The sequence below is a fragment of the Vombatus ursinus genome, unplaced genomic scaffold (assembly GCF_900497805.2).
Source record: "Vombatus ursinus unplaced genomic scaffold, bare-nosed wombat genome assembly UNPS02014959.1, whole genome shotgun sequence".
Classification (NCBI taxonomy): domain Eukaryota; kingdom Metazoa; phylum Chordata; class Mammalia; order Diprotodontia; family Vombatidae; genus Vombatus; species Vombatus ursinus.
The window spans coordinates 4,690,549-4,711,218 of record NW_020954737.1 but is presented as its reverse complement, the minus strand read 5'-3'; the positions used below and the strand labels follow the sequence as shown (position 1 = coordinate 4,711,218).

General features: G+C 39.8%; 1 protein-coding gene across 1 annotated transcript in view; it reads left to right on the top strand.

The window, feature by feature from the left end:
• MYLK (myosin light chain kinase) overlaps nucleotides 1-20,670 on the top strand; it is a 313,404-nt gene that overhangs the window by 7,452 nt on the left and 285,282 nt on the right. Inside the window, exon 2 of the mRNA XM_027845152.1 lies at nucleotides 9,503-9,675. Coding sequence (XP_027700953.1) covers nucleotides 9,511-9,675 — 165 coding nt within the window. The 5' untranslated portion in view covers nucleotides 9,503-9,510. The remainder of the gene's footprint in view (nucleotides 1-9,502; nucleotides 9,676-20,670) is intronic.

Here is a 20,670-nt window from a genome sequence, read left to right as displayed (position 1 = left end):
TCTTTCTTTCTGAGTTTTCTTGTACAAAATGACTAGTATGGAAATATTTACACAATTGCACATGTATAACATATAGCAGATTGCTTATCATCTCAGGGAGTGGAGAGGGGAGAGAGGGATAGAATATGGAACTAAAAAAATGGGTTTAAAAATTGTTTTTACAAGTAATTGGGGGGAAATGCTATTTAAAAAGAAATAAAGAACAATTTACAGAAAAAAACCCCGAATGGGGTCATGAAGAGTCAGACATGACTGAAATGACTGAACAACAAAAGCCGAGGTTCAGGGAGGTGATGCAGCTTGTCGGTTGTCACACAGATAAAAGCTGTCAGTGGCTGGTCTTGTACCCACCTTTCTGACTTCACGTACTACACTATGCAGGCTGCAGATCCATTTAGGCTACATTCCATCTTGCTTCCTCCCTACCCCCAAATTTAATCTTCTGAAAACACCCTTTTTCTTATGTTATTCTCTTGCTTAAAACATTTACATGCCTTTCCATTACCCACAGCCTAAAATTCAAACTTCCTAGTTTGGCTTTCACAATCCACAACAATCAGCCACTAATTTATCTTTGCATCCTCCTCTCAATTCAATGCTGCAGACATTCATTAAGTAACTACGGTACTATCTATAAGCACACTCTCTGACCCACCCAAACTGGGCTACTCAAAGATCACCAAAGCATGTTTGATGCGTTCCTGTCTTGGCCTAGCTCATGCTGTCTCTGCTGCCTAGAAAGCCCCACTACATAGATCCTTCTTGAAGGCTCAGCTCAAATCCTACCTTCCCCATAAAACTTTCACTGACCACCCTCCCCTGCAGTGATTTGAGCTTTGAACTCCGATAGTGCTTATTATCTCTACTGTTCATCAGACGGTCATAACTCTTGCCTTGTGTTATCTTTTCATGTGTACATATCTTAACGTGAACTAGATGCTAAGACTGGAGGTCAGAGATAGTCTTATATTTCATTGCATTCCCTATATACCCTGGCACATAGTAGTTGCTCAGTGAATAGATTTAATTCTTCCCTTCCTTTTGTTGGGCGGGGGGGCGGGAAGGCTGCGCTCAGCACCTGGGCATAGGGTAACTTTCTCAACTAATGTAGATAGGCAATATGTCCAAGGTGAGATTTGAACTTAAATCTTTCTTTTTTTTATTAATTTATTTTGATTTATCAATAATCACTTCAACATGCTTTTGAGTTTAAAACTTTTCTCCCCGTTCCTCCCCACCACCTTCCCCAAGACACAATTTGATATAGGATATACATTTACATTCCTGTTAAACATATTTTCACATTAGTGATGTTGTAACTAAAAATTAAAACCAATAGGAGGAAACATCAGAAAGAGGAAACAAAACTCAACAGAAGAAAGGAAAAAAAAATAGCAATTCAATTTCCGTAGTTCTTTCTTTGGATGTGGATAGCATTTTCCATCATGAGGGCTCTAGAAATGTCTTAGGTCCTTGTATTGCTGAAAAGGGTTAAGTCCATCAATATTAGCCATCACACAATGTAACTGTTACTGAATACAACATTCTCCTGGTTCTGCTTACTTCATTCACCAAGACCATGCAAGTCTTTCCAGGTTTATCTGAAGTCAGCCTGTTCATCATTTCTTATAGCACAATAGTATTCCATTAGAGTCATATATCACAACTTGCTCAGCCATTCCCCAATTGATGGGCATCCTTGAACTTAAATCTTTCTGACTCCAAAACAGGTTCTCTATCCATTATGTATCATTTTCTATTTACTCCTGCATGACACATTTTGCCAACCTAGTTTTTTAACTGTAGTCATTTAGGCCTCCTATGGGAAAATTTTTTTTTTACCAGCATCAGGAGCTTTCTTTGACTTATAATGAGATTGTTGTTCAGTCTTTTCAGTCGTGTCAAACTCTTCATGACCCCATTTGGGGTTTTCTTGGCAAAGATACTGGAGTGGTTTGCCATTTCCTTCTCTAGATCATTTTACAGATGAGAAACTGAGGCAAACAGGGCTAAGTGACTTGCCCAGGGCCACACAGCTAGTGTCTGAGGTGAGATTTGAACTCATGAAGATGAGTCTTCCTGACTCCAGGCCTGGCTCTCTGTGCACTATGGTGCCACCTAGCTCCCCTATAATGAGACGAGATCATACTTTATGCCCCTTGACAATTTACAAAGCATTTTCCTCACAACAACTTAATGAAGTAGATATTACCAATACTACTATTCTCATTTTTCATATGAGGAAACTAGGTCTCTGAGAAGTTGAGTGACTCCCTTCACAGACACATGAGTCCATGACAGAACCTGAAACTTGAACCCAGGTGTCTTGAGTCATGGTCCAGTGCTCTTTCTATTACACCACAAGGGACTTGAAGAATAGGAAGTGCTCTGGGCATAGAAAGAGGATGTAGCTTCCAGGAGTTAAGGTATTTGGCAAGAAAAACACATTGTGCCAGCCTAAGAAGCCTGTTAATTTCTCAAGAATCTAGTAGAGTCTCTCCTTCCCTGAACCATCATCTCAGAACCCATGTATTATGTGGGTCAGGCATTGTGCTAAGCACTGGGGGATGCAAAGAAAGGCAAAAACAGGTCCCTGGATTCAAGGAGCTCACATTCTAATGGGGGAGAAAACAACTATACACATACAAGGTGAACATTGTAAGTAGGAGGTAACCTCAGAAGGAAGGTGCTAGCTGGGTGGGGGTGGGAGGATGGCGAAAAGAGAGACTGGGAAAGGGCTTTGAGGAGAGGCTTGAAGGAAGCTAGGAGGTGGAGATGAGGCCTGAGAGCACCCTAGGCATGAGGGACACCTAATCAAAAGGCATGAAGTCCAGAGACAGAGTGTTGGGTGTCAGGAACAGCAAGAAGACTGGTGTCAAGCTGGCTTAAAATACAAGAAGACCAGAAGAGTAGGAAAGGGCCCATTGTGAAGGGTTTTAAAAACCAAACAGGATTTTATATTTGATCCTATGATCCTATAATTCTCTCACTTACTAGCAATCATTCTTCAAATTCTTTTATTCTTCCATAGTTCATTCTTTCTTAAAAAAAAAAATCTGCGCAAATGTGTGGGGTGTGGGTCTTTTTTCAAGCTGTAATTGGGTTTGGTTTTTTTTCTCTCTTTTTTGAGGGAGAGGGAATGGGGTTCTTTCCATGCTTTCATCCTCTTAGACCTTGGAAGCTTCTATGAACTGACAGCAGAGTAAAATAAGCAGAACCAGGATCACTATTCATACAATAACAACCACATTGTAAGGCCAAATGACTTTGAAAGACTTAAGGACTCCCATCAATGCAGTGACCAACCCTGATGCCAAGAAACATGATATCCTGATTGATAGGGATGCAGCCAGTGCAAATTGAGATCGTTGTTTTTTTGGACTTGGCCAATATGGGCATTTGCAGGGTGAGGTAGGAGGGGGAGATGAATTTTGATTGATTAAAAAAAATTTAACTTTAAAAAATGCTTCCTCTCTTTTGCCCAAACACCTACCAGGACATAGGGCAGGGGGAGCTTGGTAGAAAAGGAGAGAAATCAGTCTTTGCAGCTCAACTGTCCAGCCCAGCCTAAGGATTTGTTCTGAATTCAGTGGCAAAGGAGAAATAGTCTTCTCCCCTCTCTCCTTCCTTACCCTCCTCCTTCTAGCTCCTGAAGTCTTTTGTTTCATGTTTTTTTTGTGTTTTCTCTTATGATTTTAGTAGGATTTTATTTTATAGTTTTAGTGGAGATACTTAGACAAGATAATTGGAATGTCTGAGGTGGAGAGGAATGAGAGGATAAAAGCAGCTTCTCTCCATTGTAACTCCCACAGTATAATGCAAATAGTATAAGCCTCCTTCTATAGAAGAGAGAGAAGGAGTTATCAGACTTTTCTGATGTGGTATTGGCTTTGTTAAAAAACAAAAAATAAAAAAACATTCAACAGAAACCACTGTTAGCTCTGTTTAAAAATCTCTTTCTGTTATGATTACATGTTTTTAAATATTCTGAGAAAGTTCTCTTTTAAGGGTTATGAGGGTAAACAGGCATAAAAATGAAGGGCTGTCTTCTGGCCTGTCACGTATCTGGTAGGATATCAATTCGTTGTCGTAGGAGGGCTAAAACTTACTAGCCAGTGTCAGCACTAAGTCTGGCACAATTTGGTGAACCCCTAGTTTGGGGAGGCATTGGGCTACCTAAAGATGGGTGAACTGCCTAAGTTCATAAGTGGAGTGGGTCAAAGCTTCTGTGTCAGTCAGCATTGGGGTCAGGCCTCAAGAAAGCGAGAGAGAAGGGGCAGCTAGGTAGGGCAGTGGATAGAACACCGGCTCTGTAGTCAGGAGGACCTGAGTTCAAAACCTGCCTCTGACCAAACATTTGACACTTAGTAGCTGTGTGACCCTGGGCAAGTCACTTAACTCCAATTGCCTTAAAAAAAGGGGGGGGGAGGGAGGTAGAGAGGAAGGAATGAAGGAAAGAAACAAATGTCATTGAGAATAGAAACTGTAGGATTTTTTTTTTTAAATAGTGGTTTTTGCATCTGTAGCACCTAACACAATGCCTTGCACAAAATAGATACTGACTGTTTCAGCTTGGCCCCAGAGAGCAGTACTGGGATCCGTGTGTAGAATTTGCATTGAGGCAGATTTTGACTCAATAGAAAGAAAAATGTGCTTTAAAAAAAATAGAACCCACCAAGAATGGAGTGGGTTCCTTCCAAAGGTAAAGGATTCCTCATGGCTTCTCATCTTCAGTCAGAGGATGGATAACCAATCACTGGAGATGGGATTCCTTCTCTGAGATATGGAGCTGAATGAACTCTGAGGTCACAGATGTCCCTTCCAACTCTAGGATTCTATGATTCTTTAAGTGGTTTTCCTATGACTTCAAATGGTACTTTCCTTCCTAGTTCTCTTATTTCCTTACCAGGTAATGCTGTGTATTATGGACTTGTGTTTGCATCTTATCCCCCTGCTATGTGCTCTAAGTTCCATGAGGGTAAGGACTATGTCTTACCTTAAGTCTTCTATTTTTCCCAGTATCTAACAATATTCTGCATTTGGTAGGCATTGAGGGTTAAGGCAGAAATTCACAACCCCTTCAGAATACCTGTTATAGTACACACAGGAGACCATTCTATACAGATGCAGCTAATTAGCCAGTGAACACCTAGCAACCAGATATTGGGTGGCGGGGTGAGACGGAAGGAGGCCCTCACTTTTTGCAAGATGGAAGTTATTCTCTTATTATTTGAAAAAGACCCCTGCCTCTTGGGGGAATGAAGCTAATCCTTGGTGCAAAGAGATAAAGAGATAGTGAGACAGCTGAGCTCAATCATCAGTCAAAAGGTAAAATGAATACCTGGTGAATCTGACTGTTATGTCAGACAATAACAAAAAAATAAAATAAGAGGGAAGGATTTCACCATGCACAGTCAAATATTGAATTAAGGTTAATCCATTTTGGAGATCAGTCTGGAATTATGCCCCCAAAGATATTAAACTGCCTATATCCTTTAACCCAGCAATACCACTATGAGGTCTATTTCCTATACTAGGGAAAAAGGAAAAGAACCTATATGTTCTAAAATGTTTATAGCAGCTCTCTTTGTAGTGGTAAAGAACTGGAAATTTCAGGGATGCTCATCAATTGGGAAATGGCTGAACAAATTGTGGTATATAGTTGTGATGGAATGCTACTGTGCTGTAAGGAATTATGAGCTCAGTGATCTTAGAAAAACATAGAAAGATTCTCATGAAATGATGAAGAGTGAAATGAGCAGAACCAAGAGAACATTGTCTATACCAACAGCAATATTGTTTTAAGAAGAACTTTGAGCAACTAAGTCATTTTAACTATTACAAATACTCAAATTGACTATAAAGGACATATGAGGAAAGACACTGTCTGCATCCAGAGAAAGAACTGGCAAATAGATGTAAAGAATAATTTTACATGTATTATACCTATTTGGGTCTAATGGTAGCCATTTCTGGCGGGGGGGGAGAGGGAAGAAAAAAAGTAAAAAAAAAAAAAGAAATTTACATGATAACTATTATATATTTAAAAGGAGTAATTGTACATGATAGTTTTACATACATAGATACAAGTTGTACTTTTTTATTATATTATGTTATGGAAATGCTTGTTTTATTTCATAAATTAAAAATAAAATAAATTTTAAAAAAGAATTAAGGTTAAACTAAACTTGAGAAAGATACAAAGTACTTAAGTGTTTATATTTCTTTAAATATCATAGCACCCCCACATATATAGATATATGCAACAGTTTGCACATATATACAGATATGTATAGGTATTATATATGTGTGTATATAACTATGATGGTTCTTAATTTAGCAAAATTTTATTTTAATAGAAAACATAGTTAAGGAAAATTGCTAAATTCACACCAGAGGCCTGAATATTGTTTTTATGTATAGTTTTCCCCAATACAGTGTAAGCTCCTTGAGGCAGGGGAGTTTAAATTTTTTTTTCTTTATTTCTTCAGGTTTTAACATAGTGCTGAGCGTATAGTAGGTGCTTATTAAGTGTTTATTGACTGACTGACTGCGTATGATTTTATATATTGTTTTCCCCAGTGCAGTGTAAGCTCCTTGAGGGCAAGGACTGTTGTTTTTTGTTTTTGCTTTTAAATTTTCTGTGTCCCTAGAGTTTAGCAAAGAGCCTGGAACACAGTAAGTGCTTAAGAAATGCTTGGTTCATTGATAAGAGGGCTGCATCATCACCAACATATCCTAAGCTCTGTGTTCTATATAAAACTGTGATAATTATTCCCATTGATAACTCTTTTTTTTTAGAGCTTTTTCATTAAGATTATGAGAAAATAATCCATTTTCTTGGTGACAGTATGCTTAACTTGCAGGCAATACCTAATAGTGATTTAGCAGCTGCTCATATGCTAGGTTTCCAAATCCATAGCTGTACCATTAGTAGCAGATATTCTAAAGTATGAAAATGCAAAAATATAGTGTTCTAACAACCATTTATTACTTGCCAACAGAGCCCCAGTGGTCCAGCCAAGATTGCCATCATCCATGTGTAACTTGTATGATCCCATCTTGCATTTATACATTACTCTCTAAATTTGTGTAACAGTAGATATCCCATGAAGCATGCATGAGGAAGGCCTGGGCCCCAGGCAGAGACACACACATGTGCTTATTGCTGAAGCTTGACCTAGACCTATTCTCATTTATGCCCCAAGAAATGATCACCGTTACACTCGAAATGGTCTTCTCTCTCTTTCCCCTCCCATTTCAACAAACCATTGTTTTTGCCTTTCCTCCATGCATAAATACTCTTCTAGACTTATTTTTTATTATTCTTATTCACTCATTCTACTATTTTCCAACCAAATGACTTAGTGGGTCTTCCTCGGACTTGGCATTCCATCGCCTGCCTTCATGTCACTGTACAGGCTGCCCCCATGCCTGGAATGTATATCTGTTGTTTTAGAATTCATTCCTTCGTCCAAGGCTCGATTCAGCTGCTCTCTCCTATGGAAAGCCTTTCCTGAGCCCCTTAGTTGTCAGAGTTCTCTTTTTTCTCAAATTTGCCATCTGCTGTTCATGTGTATTCTACAAAATGTCACCTAAGAGAAGAGGGATCAAACTATCTTGAAAAGCTCACTAGATTTGGGGTCAGAATATAGGGATTCAACTTCTCCTTCTGTTCCTTATTACTTGTGTCACCTTGTGTTTTACTTAACCTCAACGGGCCATAGTGTCCTCCTTGGTAAGACAAGGAAGGTTGTATTAGATGCCTCTAAGGTTCTTTCCAGCTCTAACTCTGTGATCCTGTGTGTGATCTGGGTTGTGTTCATTTATTTGTGTACATGTTGCATTACCCCAAGCTCTTTGAGGGGATGGATTGGTTTTCAGGTGTATTTTTTTAACATCTTAGTACATAGCACAGTGTCTTGCATATAGCTAAGAGCTTAATAAATGCTAATTGAATCTACTGTGATTCCATAATTACATGAATTGAATCTCCTTCAGGAAGCCATACCACATCAACCCTGGCTTCTTCTGACTTTCAGAAGTCTTTATCCTCTCCTTTTTGTCATATTAGGATAGCATTTCTCACAGTGTGGTCCACAAAAACCTGGGAGTCCCCAAGATTCATTTAGAGGGTCTGCAACATCAAAATTATTTTCATAATAATACTAAGGCATTATTTGCCTGTGAAAATACTCCTCAAATATTCCTGCCTTTTCCAACTATGTATTTGTGTGAGGCTGGATTGTCTTCATACACTTCAACCAAAGTAACATTTCACAACAGATTGAATGTAGAAGTAGATATGAGACTCCAGCTGTCTTCTATTAGGCCAGACATTAAAGAGATTTGCAAAAATATGTAAAACTATGGCATTCTTTTCAATGTCTTTTTTTTTTTGGAAAAAGTAGTTTTTTTAAATAAAAACTTTTATTTCTCTTAACATATACTTGGTTTCTTGTTATTCTTAAAAGAATTAATACATATTTAAAATTTTATTGATTAAAATTTCTAATATAACAAATATCAATGGATATAACCCACATAAAAGTTCTTTTGGGTCTTCATTAATTTTTAAAAGTGCAAAGGGGTCCTGAGACAAAAAATTTTGAGAACCACTGGACTAGGAAATTCCCAGGAGCTGAGAAACAATTTTCATCTCACAAAGTACACTCCATCTTCCAGTTCTGCCTTTGCACTGGTCATCCCACATGGATGGAATGCACTTCCTCCTTACCTCTGATAGACTCTGTCTTTCTTAGGATGAAGCTCAAAAGCCTTTCCTGCTTTCCCCAACAGTGCTTTCACTCCCGAACTACCTTGCATTTATTTAATTAATTTGTATTTGTTTTTGTTCACTTTATATTTGTCATATGCATTTCTATACGTATTTATCTCCCCCTTAGAATGTAAACTCCTTGAGAGTAGGGATGTATTTTCATTCTTTGTACTGGCATCCTCAATTACTAGGGTTATATGGTCATCTTGTAGTCACTTAAATACTTGTTGATTGATTGAGTCATCTCAAGTGTCTTGTCCATGACTCTGCCCCCTTATGGTTTAGTCAATATTTACAGGCTGATTGAATATGTCATGAATGCTATGAAAAGCATACATATTCTTCATCAGCATACCCAAGGGGATCTCTTTCCTTAGAGGAAGATAACAAAGGAATGGAGTATCCTCTTGGCTTTTGTGGAGACCAGGGGTCGCTCTGGGGGCAACAGAAAAATCATGGGGCGATGGTTCTCCTGAGTGAGCCTGTGTATTTGAAGGACTATGGAGCCTTATCTCTTGGTATGAGTTCCAAGATGTGTTGGTGGTATCAGTGGGAACCAGATCAGGATAATTAATACATGAAGCTCCTCACATTTACAGTGCTGAGGAGCAGTGCTCTGGTACCATAGTGGAGTATGCCAGTGAGAGCTGAGATATATGCCAGTGGGGGAAAGATTTGTGTGCATGTGTCTAACTCCTCTTTCTCCCTCTTTCTCTTTTACAGCTAAAACCATGGGAGACGTGAAACTAGTTGCTTCAACCCATATTTCCAAAGGTTCTCTTAACACCCGACCTTCAGGACTCAGCTCCTCCTCCCTAAATGAGGCCCCCACCTTCATCCTGCCTCCCAAGAACCTCTGTGTCCCTGAAGGTAGCACAGCCAGGTTTGAAGGGAAGGTAAGATTCACAAGTAATAGGCAGCTAAATTATGTTTTCCTCTCTCCTGAATTTCCACTTTAATTCTTCTAAACATGTAGCCAGCAACAAGAACAAACATTCAAATACCAAACAAGAATAAAAAAATGATTGTATAAGAAATCATTAACTTCTGTTGTTTACAAATTGCAGTAACATACTGTTTGCTTCCTGGTGTTGTCCTTTTGAACTCTCTCTCTCTTCCTCTCTTTCTCTCTTTCTCTCTCTCTTTCTCTCTCTCTTCCTCCCTCCCTCCTGCATAATTTTATATTTCTTCCCATCATTCTTTTTATTCTCCCGGGAAGGAGAAGCTACTTAGTATCAAACATTTGCTAAGGATAATCTATATTTGCTTAATTTAGTGTTCAATGTGTTTTATATTCTCACATCTCTTGAAAGGAGCATGTGGTCAACTACAAATATTACAAAGTACCAATCTCATCTGGCCACTTCCACATGCAGAGTACAAATCTAATTGTTTGATTTAGATTTTGTTGCTTTTTTTACAAAGAGAAATTTAAGCACTGTATCTCAATATCTTAATCTGCCAAGTGGGCATAATAATCCCTGTTCCATGTCCATGTATATTAATGGAAAGGATAAAGAAGAGATTCAAGGACATTTAATGTTATAATATAACCTTCTTATAAGGACAAGGGGTAGAGAATAAACATTTATTAAGCACCTGCTGGGTGCAGGCACTCTGCTAAATGCTTTACAAATATTATCTAATTTGATCTTCACAACAAACCTGAAGGTAGGTGTTATTATTATCCCCATTTTACAGTTGAGGAAACTGAGGCAAGTGTCTGAGTGAACCCAGGTCTTCCTAATTCCAGCCTTAGTGCTCTATTTATGGCACCACCTAGCTTCTTCTATGAATTATTATTAGTACTGTTGTTATACACAGTTGGCAAAGGGTGCCAGAATTCTAAAGGTTATTGATCTAATCTGTACTATGATTAAAGAATGGTTGGGAGGGTGACAAGAGATAGGGTCCCTGGAAGGGAAAATGTAGGGGACATTCTAATAGAGAACACTAGTGATCTCTATTAGAATCTGAATTAACAAAACTAGATGCTCTTTCTGAAATTAGGATGGGTGATCATGGGCAAATCTCTTAACCTCTTTGTACATCAGTTTCCCCTTCTGTAAATGGGGAGAGGAAATCATCACATCTATTGTTCCTCTCACACAGGGTTGTTTTGAGGCTCCAATGAATTAAGACATTGAAAGCATGTTACAAACCCTAAGGTGCTACAAATATAAGCAATCATAGCTAATATATAGTATGTTAGGGTTACAGAGTACTTCCCAGAACACTCTTTCTTCCTTCACACTGGGAAAGTACAGCAACAAATGGGTCACCAAGAGAGGAAATAAGGATGTCAGAAGTCACTTTGGACCATAGAATATCATGGTTAGAAGGGATGTTAGATATCTAGTCCAATCTCCTCATTTTATGGATGAGGAAACTGAGTCCCAAAGAGAAGAGACTTGCCCAGTTTTTAAAAATTCTTCGTGGATGACAGTGAGGTTTTGTTTTTTTTTTTTTTAAACAAAACTTCATTTGGGTGGCAGGTTTGAAAAAGTGATAGATTTAGAGAATAATCATAACTAAATGGTTTGGAAGGGGAGAACATCAAATAGGGAAGACAGCCGCCTGAGGAGTTTAAAGAATATTTTTACTTTTGATTATTTGAATTTGATCTTCCCTGCAAACTTTTTCATATGAAGACAATTGGAGAGGGAACACTGGTTGCTTTCCAGGAAAACTGTCTGGATAGATGCCCTAGTCCTTTTATTGTCTCCTTTTAATTTGTGTTCTCCAGATCACCTCGTGCGTCTTCCCCGGTTGGTCATTGTCCCGGGATGAGAACTCTCTTTTTTGGCTTTCCATGATACCTCATCACCCACTTGGGTTTCCAGCCTTGTGCTGGCAGAATGGGACTTAAGGGTCCTCCTAGCTCAGGGATGGATTCAGCTGCAAAACAACTGTGTCCATTTCACTGACTCTGAGCCAGGCTCTTATACCTTGGTCTAACTGCTAAGAATTTCTCCTATTCTCAAGGACCTGGAAAGAAGGAGGATCCCTAGCTCCCTGGGCATCTCTTCTTTGACCTTGCTGTTCTGCTTCCCTTCCTTATGATTTTGGGGAAGAGAAGGGATCAGTCACTTGGATCATTTAATTCAGGTATTTCAAGCAGTGCAGTCTAGTGGAACAATCACTAATTTAGCAAACAAGAGACCTGGGCAGGGCTCCAGGCTCTGTCCTTAACGTCTTAGGCACCTCATCTTAGTTGACCTAAGTTTCTTCATCTGTAAAATGGGAATCTGCTCTATTTAGCTTATGGGATTATAAGAACGAAATGAGAAATTATATGTGAAAAGGTGCTTTGGAAAAGCTAAAAGAGCTTTACGGATGCTCCAATTACGGAATCATTGCTGAATGATTTCATCTTTCATTGAGTCCTTTCCCACCAAACTTATGGGGTAATGATGGAACAGCGAGAGAATTTTGTAATGAATTTTGCTCATAATTGATAAATGCCAACATTATATGTAACCTGTTGGTTCTCGATAAATCTTTTCCTTAAAAAAAAAAAAGACAGATTGAAAAGTCATTCACCTACTTGACCTTGAGTTGTTGTTCAGTTGTTTCAGTTGTGTCTGACTCTCCATGACCCCATTTGGGGTTTTCTTGGCAAAAATACTGGAGTGGTTTGCTATTTCCTTCTCCAGTTTTTTTTTCAGATGAAGAAACTGAGGCACATGTAATTAAATGACTTGCTCAGGGTTACATACCTAGTAAGTATCTGAGGCCAGATTTGAACTCAGGAAGATGAGTCATCTTGACTCCAGGCCTGACACTCTATCTACTATGTCACCTAGCTGCCCACTGACCTTGATTGGAATCCTCCAAATCCAGGTGACATGACCACATACCAGTTATCTCTGTCTCCTCTTGTTTCATGAAGCCACCACCTTAGTTTAGCCCCTCACCATCTCTCAGCTGGACTCTTCTAAAAGTCTCCAAATGGGTCTCCTCCTTCAAATCTCTCCTCCAATCATCCTCCACACAGCTGCCAAATTGATATTCCTAAAGCCCTCATCTGAACATGACACTCTCTTCCTAAGGAAGCTCCCATGGCTCGTCATTGCCCCTATGATCAAATGCAAACTTCTCTGCTTGGCATTTAAAGTCTTTTGCCATCTGGCTCTAGGCTACCTTGCTTGATTCATCACCCTTCTCTCCCCCTTGCACCCTCTACATTCCAGCCTAAGTGGTCTGTTTGCTGTTCTCTGCGTGTGACATTCCATGTTCTGTCCCTGAGACTTTGCACACATTGTCCCCTATGCCTGTAATACCTGCCTGCCTTGACTTCTTAGAATCTCTGACATCCTTTGAGGCTGAACTCAGATTCTGCCTCCTACAGGAAGTCCTTTTCCATCACCCCTGTTGCTTGTCTTTTTCATTCTCCCCCTCCCATTACCACCAAGATTATTTTGTATTTACTTTGTATGAAGTATTTTGTCTGTTCTCTGTATATGAGATCGCTTCATTTTTGCCTTTGCATCTCTCTCTAGTGTCTATAGCTCAGTGCCTGACACATTATTTTTGGTCCCTATCTGTGATTTTATTAGTATAGGGATCTCCCAATGAGAAAATTCTCTCCACCAATGCAGAGCCGCAAACTGTTTGGCAACTCACACAGTTGCCTTGGAGCCCTGAGAGATTAAATGCTTGCCTAGGGACAAAGAGTATGTATCAGAAGTAGAACTCAAACTTGGGTCTTCCTGACTCAGAGGACAACTTAGCCTCTTACTTGAACTGAATTTAATATGAAGGCAAAGAAAAACTCAGAGAGGAGACCCATTCCAGAGAGAATCTTGATCTGGTTCAGACTTGTTACAGAGACCTTTTGGAGAAAGAAGCTCAGAAGGAGAGTGTTTCACCCAAAGAAATTTTGCTTTAGGAAACTGACTTTAGAATCTACCAGAAGGAGGGAATTGACTGTTTCGAAGACCTTTAGAAAACCTGGATCCAGGGCATTCCCAACCCCATGGCAGAACAACGAATGGGCAATAAAAGTGAACTTTGAGTATGAGTCACTGGCTTGAGTAGAGTGACCGGGGGTTGGGACACCAGCTGTGATGAGGCTGTGTTTGAAGTGCTTGGCTTCCTGCCCCTGCATCCTTCTAACCTTCACAGCTGGGGCCACTTAACCCCCACTTAAAGACTCATTCTCATCCTAGACTCTGGGGCCAAGTCTGTTCATAGGCAGGGGAATATTAGGAGACCTACATCAGTTGCTTACTAGCTAAGCATTGAGTCAGTTAGTAGAGTTCATTTATGGAGCATCTGTTATGTGTCAACCGCAGTCCCAGGCACTAAGGATATGATGACAAAAGAGAAAAAAGTCCCTGCCTTCTAGGAGATTATGTTCTACTTGGAGAATATAATGTGTGCTTAATAATGTGTAAATTATGTATGCATGTTATATTACCATGGACATGTTATATGTATATGTGCAGCAGTAAATAGATGGTGGGGAAGATGGCAAGATGACTTCAATGTCTAATTCCTGGTACGCTGGTGGATGATTGGATGGTTTTGGGCTTTAGAGGGCTGAGGTGAGGATCAACTAATATGGAGCAACTTTGCCCAGGGAAATATCCCAACATTGAGTGAATTAACTCCCTTTGGATGGAGGTACGAGTTAGGGCAAGGTCTCTGGAACTCTAATCTAGAACAGGTGGAGAGAAATGGGCAGCAGCAGAACTGATGGCTGGACCCCTGCCTTTTTATCATTATATCACAACTAGGGACAGAAAAAAAGGGAAAGGGCAGGGTTCAGAAAGGACCTAATGAGAATGACTTCTAGGATTTGCCCCAGCTTATTAGACAGTGATAAGATTATCTCATTCTGTGCTAAGTGGTCGTACAGCCCAGCCTAAGGGTGACAAAAGTGTTTCCTACTCCCCTTCCCCAGTCAGTTGGCTTGGCCAGCTGAAGGAGTGGGGGAGGGGAAATGTTAGCGTCAACAGAGAAAAATAGCCACTATGAAGGATTGTTTGATTAGGTCATAGCATCTATTTGTGTAACTGGTCTGTGCTGAACTGCCAAAAGCCTCCTACCATTTTGATTCGGCAGTTCTAAGACTCAGGCAGATTGTATTTACACAAATTTTCTTAATCTCTAAAAGATAAGGAAACTGTAAAAGATTCAAATAATTTCAATAAATACAGTCTGAAAGGCAATGTGGTGTAGTGGACAGAGAGCTCGCCTTGGAAACAGCTAGATGAAGGTTCAAGTCCCAGCTCGGGGACCCTGGGCAAGTGACTTGACTTTTCAGTGCTTTCCTCAAATCTTTAAGACTATAGGTTGCAGAGGTGCTGACCTGCATAGGTGGAGGGAGTTTTCTCAGTGAAATCATCGGTCCAATTCTTATCTCTTACCTTGGCCATGAATAGTGCTACAGCTCTTCCATCCAAAGTGCTGTCAGGTAGAGTCTGACTGACTTTTTGCCTCACCATAGGGTTAAGTGTGAAAGGACAGTAATGGGGGAAAAAGCTTAAAGGCTGAAATGTTAAGATAGGAACTGTCTTCTTTAAAGGCAACTTCAGCTGGGGAATTGATCCCATCAAAAAGAACAACCAAGTTGAGACACTGGCTGGGATGTGAATCAGATAAGCAGAAGAGCCTTTACCTCCCTAAAGGAATAGGCCTGACAAGAGCTTTGAATCAGACAGCAAGCTGTTCATCAAAGTGAGCTTATGAAACAGTGTGCCCAACTTGTCTTTATCAGGTCATTAATTGGGTCTCTGCTTGGTTATGAAAGGGATGGGTATAGGCAGAAGTGGGACCCTGGTACTTGAAAGCTATGGTTAAGTCCTTGTTTGGGCTAGTAGGATCAGTGCTTCTCATCATGCCTTTTCTCAATCATTTCCATTAAATGGAGCTGGGGGTGGGTTCACCTAAGTTGGAATTTCATTGGTCTAGAGAATGGCTTGCAAGAAATTTCCTTTCTGAATGCTAATCATCACCTTCTTTATGACCTAGAATCTTAAAGAAATGCCTCAAGAACTGCAAGTTAGTTCTTGCCCAAGGTCACACTCCGTTCATTTTTAATGTAATTTTCATTGTATTTTTTTCTAATTAACAAGCACTTATTTTCTCCTTCCCCAATTAAAAAAAATTCCATTCATTTTACAAAGTACTTAGCCCATGCCTTTCACGGGTTCAATTGTGCAGGGGTTCTAAAGAACTACATATGAAATGCCTGTTCTCAAGCAAATGATGGGATTAGATTGGAAGAGCCACACGGAAAGTTACATAGTAGCAAAAGGCAGTATAGGGATAGGTATTGGACATATGATTTCATTAGTATAGGGAACTCCCAGATGAGTCAACTCCCTCTACCAGTGTGGGTCAGTGCTCTGTAACATATTATTTGAGAATAGTCTAAAGACCAAGTGACTTGGCCAGGGTTACCCAGCTGGTATTTGTCAGACAAAGGATTTGAATCTAGATCTTCCTGGCTCAGGGGCCAACTCTCTCGAACGTTTTAAAGCAGGAAGGGATAATGTAGGGTAGCATGATTGGGGAAGGCTGTATTAAGAAGGCAAGATTTGGCTGTGGTGGTGGGAGCATTCCAGTTTAAGGACATATTGCAGGGAAACAGGACTGGGGCCATGGAGATAGCATGGCAGCAGGACTCACCATGTTCTGTTTTTGGGTCAGTGATTTTAAAAATAAGGGTTCATAGATTGAGGCAAAAGCTTCAACTTGGGCAATATTGATAGTTGGGTTTGGACCAGCAGGATGGAATCAGTTTGTGAAGGGCTTTAAATGCCAGGGAGGGGAGAGTTCAGCCTTTACCCTGAGGGTAAAGCTTATAAGCAAGGGAGTGACATAGTGTTGAGCAGATCAATAAATGAGACCTGTTAGACTAGAGTATCATTCAGTACCTTAGATGGCTAGTACTGTGTGTTAGTTCATACGGGGCATGGGATCAGTGTAAGCATTCTTGCTTGAAAAGTTTATAATATAATTAAGGAGATGACGTAAGTGTCTGAAGAGTTAGATCACAATACGTTTATTAAAATGGTTAAAATTGGCAAATTAACAGTTCAATACAATACAAGAAATATCATGAGATTGTATGGCCATGATATAGCATAAAGAGAGGGAAGGTTGCATGATGTCAGTGGAGTGGAAAGGAAGGGGCTATTTCACAAGAGACACTTTGAAAGAAAAAAAAAAGATGTTTGCTGATTGATTTGGGTGTAAAGGATGAGCCAAGATGACTCTAGGCTTCTGAGCTTGGGAGAACAGAGAGCCATTGTCAGAAATAAGGAAGTTGTGGGTAATGGGAGGGCAAGGCAGGAGTGGAGAGCTGGAAATGATTGGGGGTCATCCAACTTCAAAGGTCCAGTTTTCAGTTAGCAGTGACAGGATCATCTATCTGGAGAAGAAGGGATCTAGTCTAACCTCCTCGTTTCACAGACGAGGAAACTGAGGCCCTGAGAGACGTTAAGTGAATTGTTCAAGGTCACAAGTGTGGGCTTGACCCTCTGACTCCAGAGTCATTCATATCTCATTCCACTGACTTGAACTCTGGTGAGCAGTACAGACTGAAGATATAAATGTAGGGGTCACGATGATGATATTGGTAAGAGGTGGTGCCATCCAATAGGTAGAGGGCTGGCCTCAGAGTCAGGAAGATTCTAGTCTCACCTCTGACACCTACTGGTTGTAGGACCTTGGGCAAGTCATTTAACTTATCAGTGTCCAAGCAACTCTTTTAGTTGTGTAACAACAATAACAGCTAGCATTTATGTATTACTTTAAGGTTTACAAAGTACTTTACCGATTTCATCTCATTTTATCCTTCCGACAGTCCTGGGAGAGAGATGCTATTATTATTCCCATTTTATAGATGAGGAAAGTGAGGCAGATAAGAGTCAAACCCAGGGTCACACAGCTAGAAAGTGTCTGAGGCTGGATTTGAACTTGGGTCTTCTTGAATCTAAGTTTAGCACTCTAGCTATCTAGATGCATCTCCTAGTTGCTTGTATTAATCTGTATTGATAAAAGGAGTTTCTTTGCACAACATAAATGAAATCCCAACTCTAGAGATCATTATAATCATTACAAGGAGAAGTTTAATTTATATAGAGCTTGAAAGTTGGCAAAGCACTCTGTGCATATTATCTCATTTGAGTTATTTGTGTAGAAGTGGTAATTAAAGCTTTGAGAACACAGAAAATCTCTAGAGAAGGGACTATAAAAAGAGAAATGTGGAGGGCTAAGAATTAGTCCTTAGGGAATTCCCACTTGGGATGTGGGTGGAAGAGATAGAGAAGTCAGAGAGATAGAGAAGAGAACAAGGATCCTGTAGAGTACTGTGTGAGGGTATGGGGTTAAGGAGAGCACCAACACTAGGGGGTTGTTAAAGAGCTATAGAAATGCTCTATTCATTGTTATTAGGGACTTAAGAGTCCTCTTGATAAAATGACTCATTTGACAGATGAGGAAGCTGGGGGCCCAGGACGGTTAAGTGATTTGCCCAAGGTAATCTGGACAGACCAGATATCCCTTCATTTCTTCTATTTGGAATTTAGGTTCTTCTCTTACTAGGTGTCATGTCCTGAACTGTGTGAACAACAAAGTACCTCGTCCGTTTTGAGGTTATTACAAATTCACCTCTCCTGAAGTACCACTCTAACTCCTGCTGGTATAGAAATGACCCTGATATTCCAAATACTATGCCAATAGGAAAAGCAACTATATTTGTCTCCTGGCTGAGTTGGTAGAAGTTCATACCCTGAAGATTAGCAACCAAATTCTTCCTTCTTTCCTTTCCTTCTTTTCTTTCTTTCTTTTTTTCTTATCAGTGTTCTTCACTTACTCTACTCAGATTGATTGTTTAGATATAATTAAAATCCTGTGAGTAAGCAATACAATGAAATGTCCAAGAATTTAATCAATGTTTTCTACAAGCCCAAAGGAGTGTGGGACTCAAAGGGTTAACTAGGCCCATGGGAACCAGCCAGGAAGGCTATAGGGCCGAGGGGCCAGTTGAGGGCAGCAGAGATCTTTAAGTTGAGACCCAGAATGAGGGCCTAAACCCTATCAGGTATAGACTTGGAGCAGGTGAAGTAGAGTCTGATAGTTAAAAGTCATTCTTGGACTGCTAGGAGGTTAACCTCAAAGAAAAGAATCCTGAAAACTTCATAGCTTCTCTCTAATCTCACCTACACTCTAGTTCAGGCCTTCATCACTTCTTACCTGGACTATTACAATAGCCTTCTAATTGGTCTTTGTCTCTAGTGTTTCATTTAGCCAATCCATTCTGCACATCACTGTCAAATTGCTTCTTTTCATACATAAACCTAACCATATCATACTCTCTCCTCAAAAATCTTCAGTGACTTTATATTTGTATAGGTTAAAATAAGAATTCCTTAGTCTAGCATTTAGAACCTTTCATGGTCTAGCTCCCACCTACATTTCCAGTAATTTCCTGTTGCTCCCCTTCCCATACTTTCCATTCTAGCTAAAATGTCCTCCTAGTAGTTACTTATCCACAACATTCCCCATGCCTTTGTACAAATGGTCCTCCATATCTGGGCATATTCCCTCCTTTTCTCTGCTTCATAGAATCCTTACGCTTCCTTCAAAGTACAGCCCATATGCTGTCACCTACAGCAAAGCCTTCTAGATTTACCCATTGATACTCTGAATCTTGAAATGACAACGTATACACATGATACATGTGGAGGCGTGTATATGTGTGTGTGTAGTGTTTACTTATGTACCCACTGGACCCCCGAACAGAATGTACACTCCTCAAAAGCAGGAACTGCTTCAATTTTTGTCTTTTTATACCCATTACCTAGGTGTAAAAAGACCACATGGCAGATATTTTAATACGTTTGTTGACTTGAACAACCAAGCTTAAGGAAAGAAATCAAGGATACACAGGTCAGATATGACACAAGGAACAAGCCTGAAGGGAGGATCAGGGAGGCTGTCATGGGTAAACCCTAAGAGACAATTTTTCTCTGATAGTGGGTGGATCCAAAGCCCTCCCATGCAGCCATATTTTAAAGGATTCCTGCCAACTTCTTGGTCTCACCCACTCTGACTGAGCCTGTAATTCTGACATAAACCCAAACTCAGGGTAACTGGAGGATTAGCATGAAAAACAAAGGATTTTTTGTTGCTAAGACATGTATAGGCATGAGAAATATAGCTTGGACTTGGCTTATTTTTCCTTATATCCCAAAAATTCTGCAACTTTGAATTTCCTGCAGTAAATATATGCTTTATGTGTCTGTATATTACATAATGATTTAAAGATACAGGCTTATTATGTACAACAAAATTTTTTTTTTCAAAAATTCATAATTGTTTTTGCTTCACTCCTCCAAGGTTAAGGAAGAGAAATTTCTTTCTTTGATTAACAAGGCAGTTTTTTTTTAAACATGACTTTTCCTGATGTGAATTTCATCAATCTTGATATTCCCAATAATACTTGTGTAATGTAAATATACCTGGGGCAGCTAGGTGGCACAGTGGACAGAGCAATGACCCTGGAGTCAGGAGGACCTGAGTTCAAATGTGACCTCAGATACTTACTAGCTAGCTGTGTGACCCTGGGCAAGTCACTTAACCCTATTGCCTTCAAAATATAAAATTAAAAAAAAAAAGAATGCAAATACACCTTTCAGTTCCTCAAAGCTAAATGCCTCTTACTTTTAAAAAAGTTTTATTTATGGCTTTTTCTTTTTGTCATGGCCATTTCCAAATATATTCTCTGCTCTCCTTATCACTTCATCTTCCTTTGTCATCTTTATAACTGCCAAGCTTTTAGAGAAGAAAAACAAAAGTAAGGGTTACTTCAGCTACATCTGGATGCTTTTCATGCCCATAGTCCACCATGGCTTCAATGAAAGGAGGGAAGTATA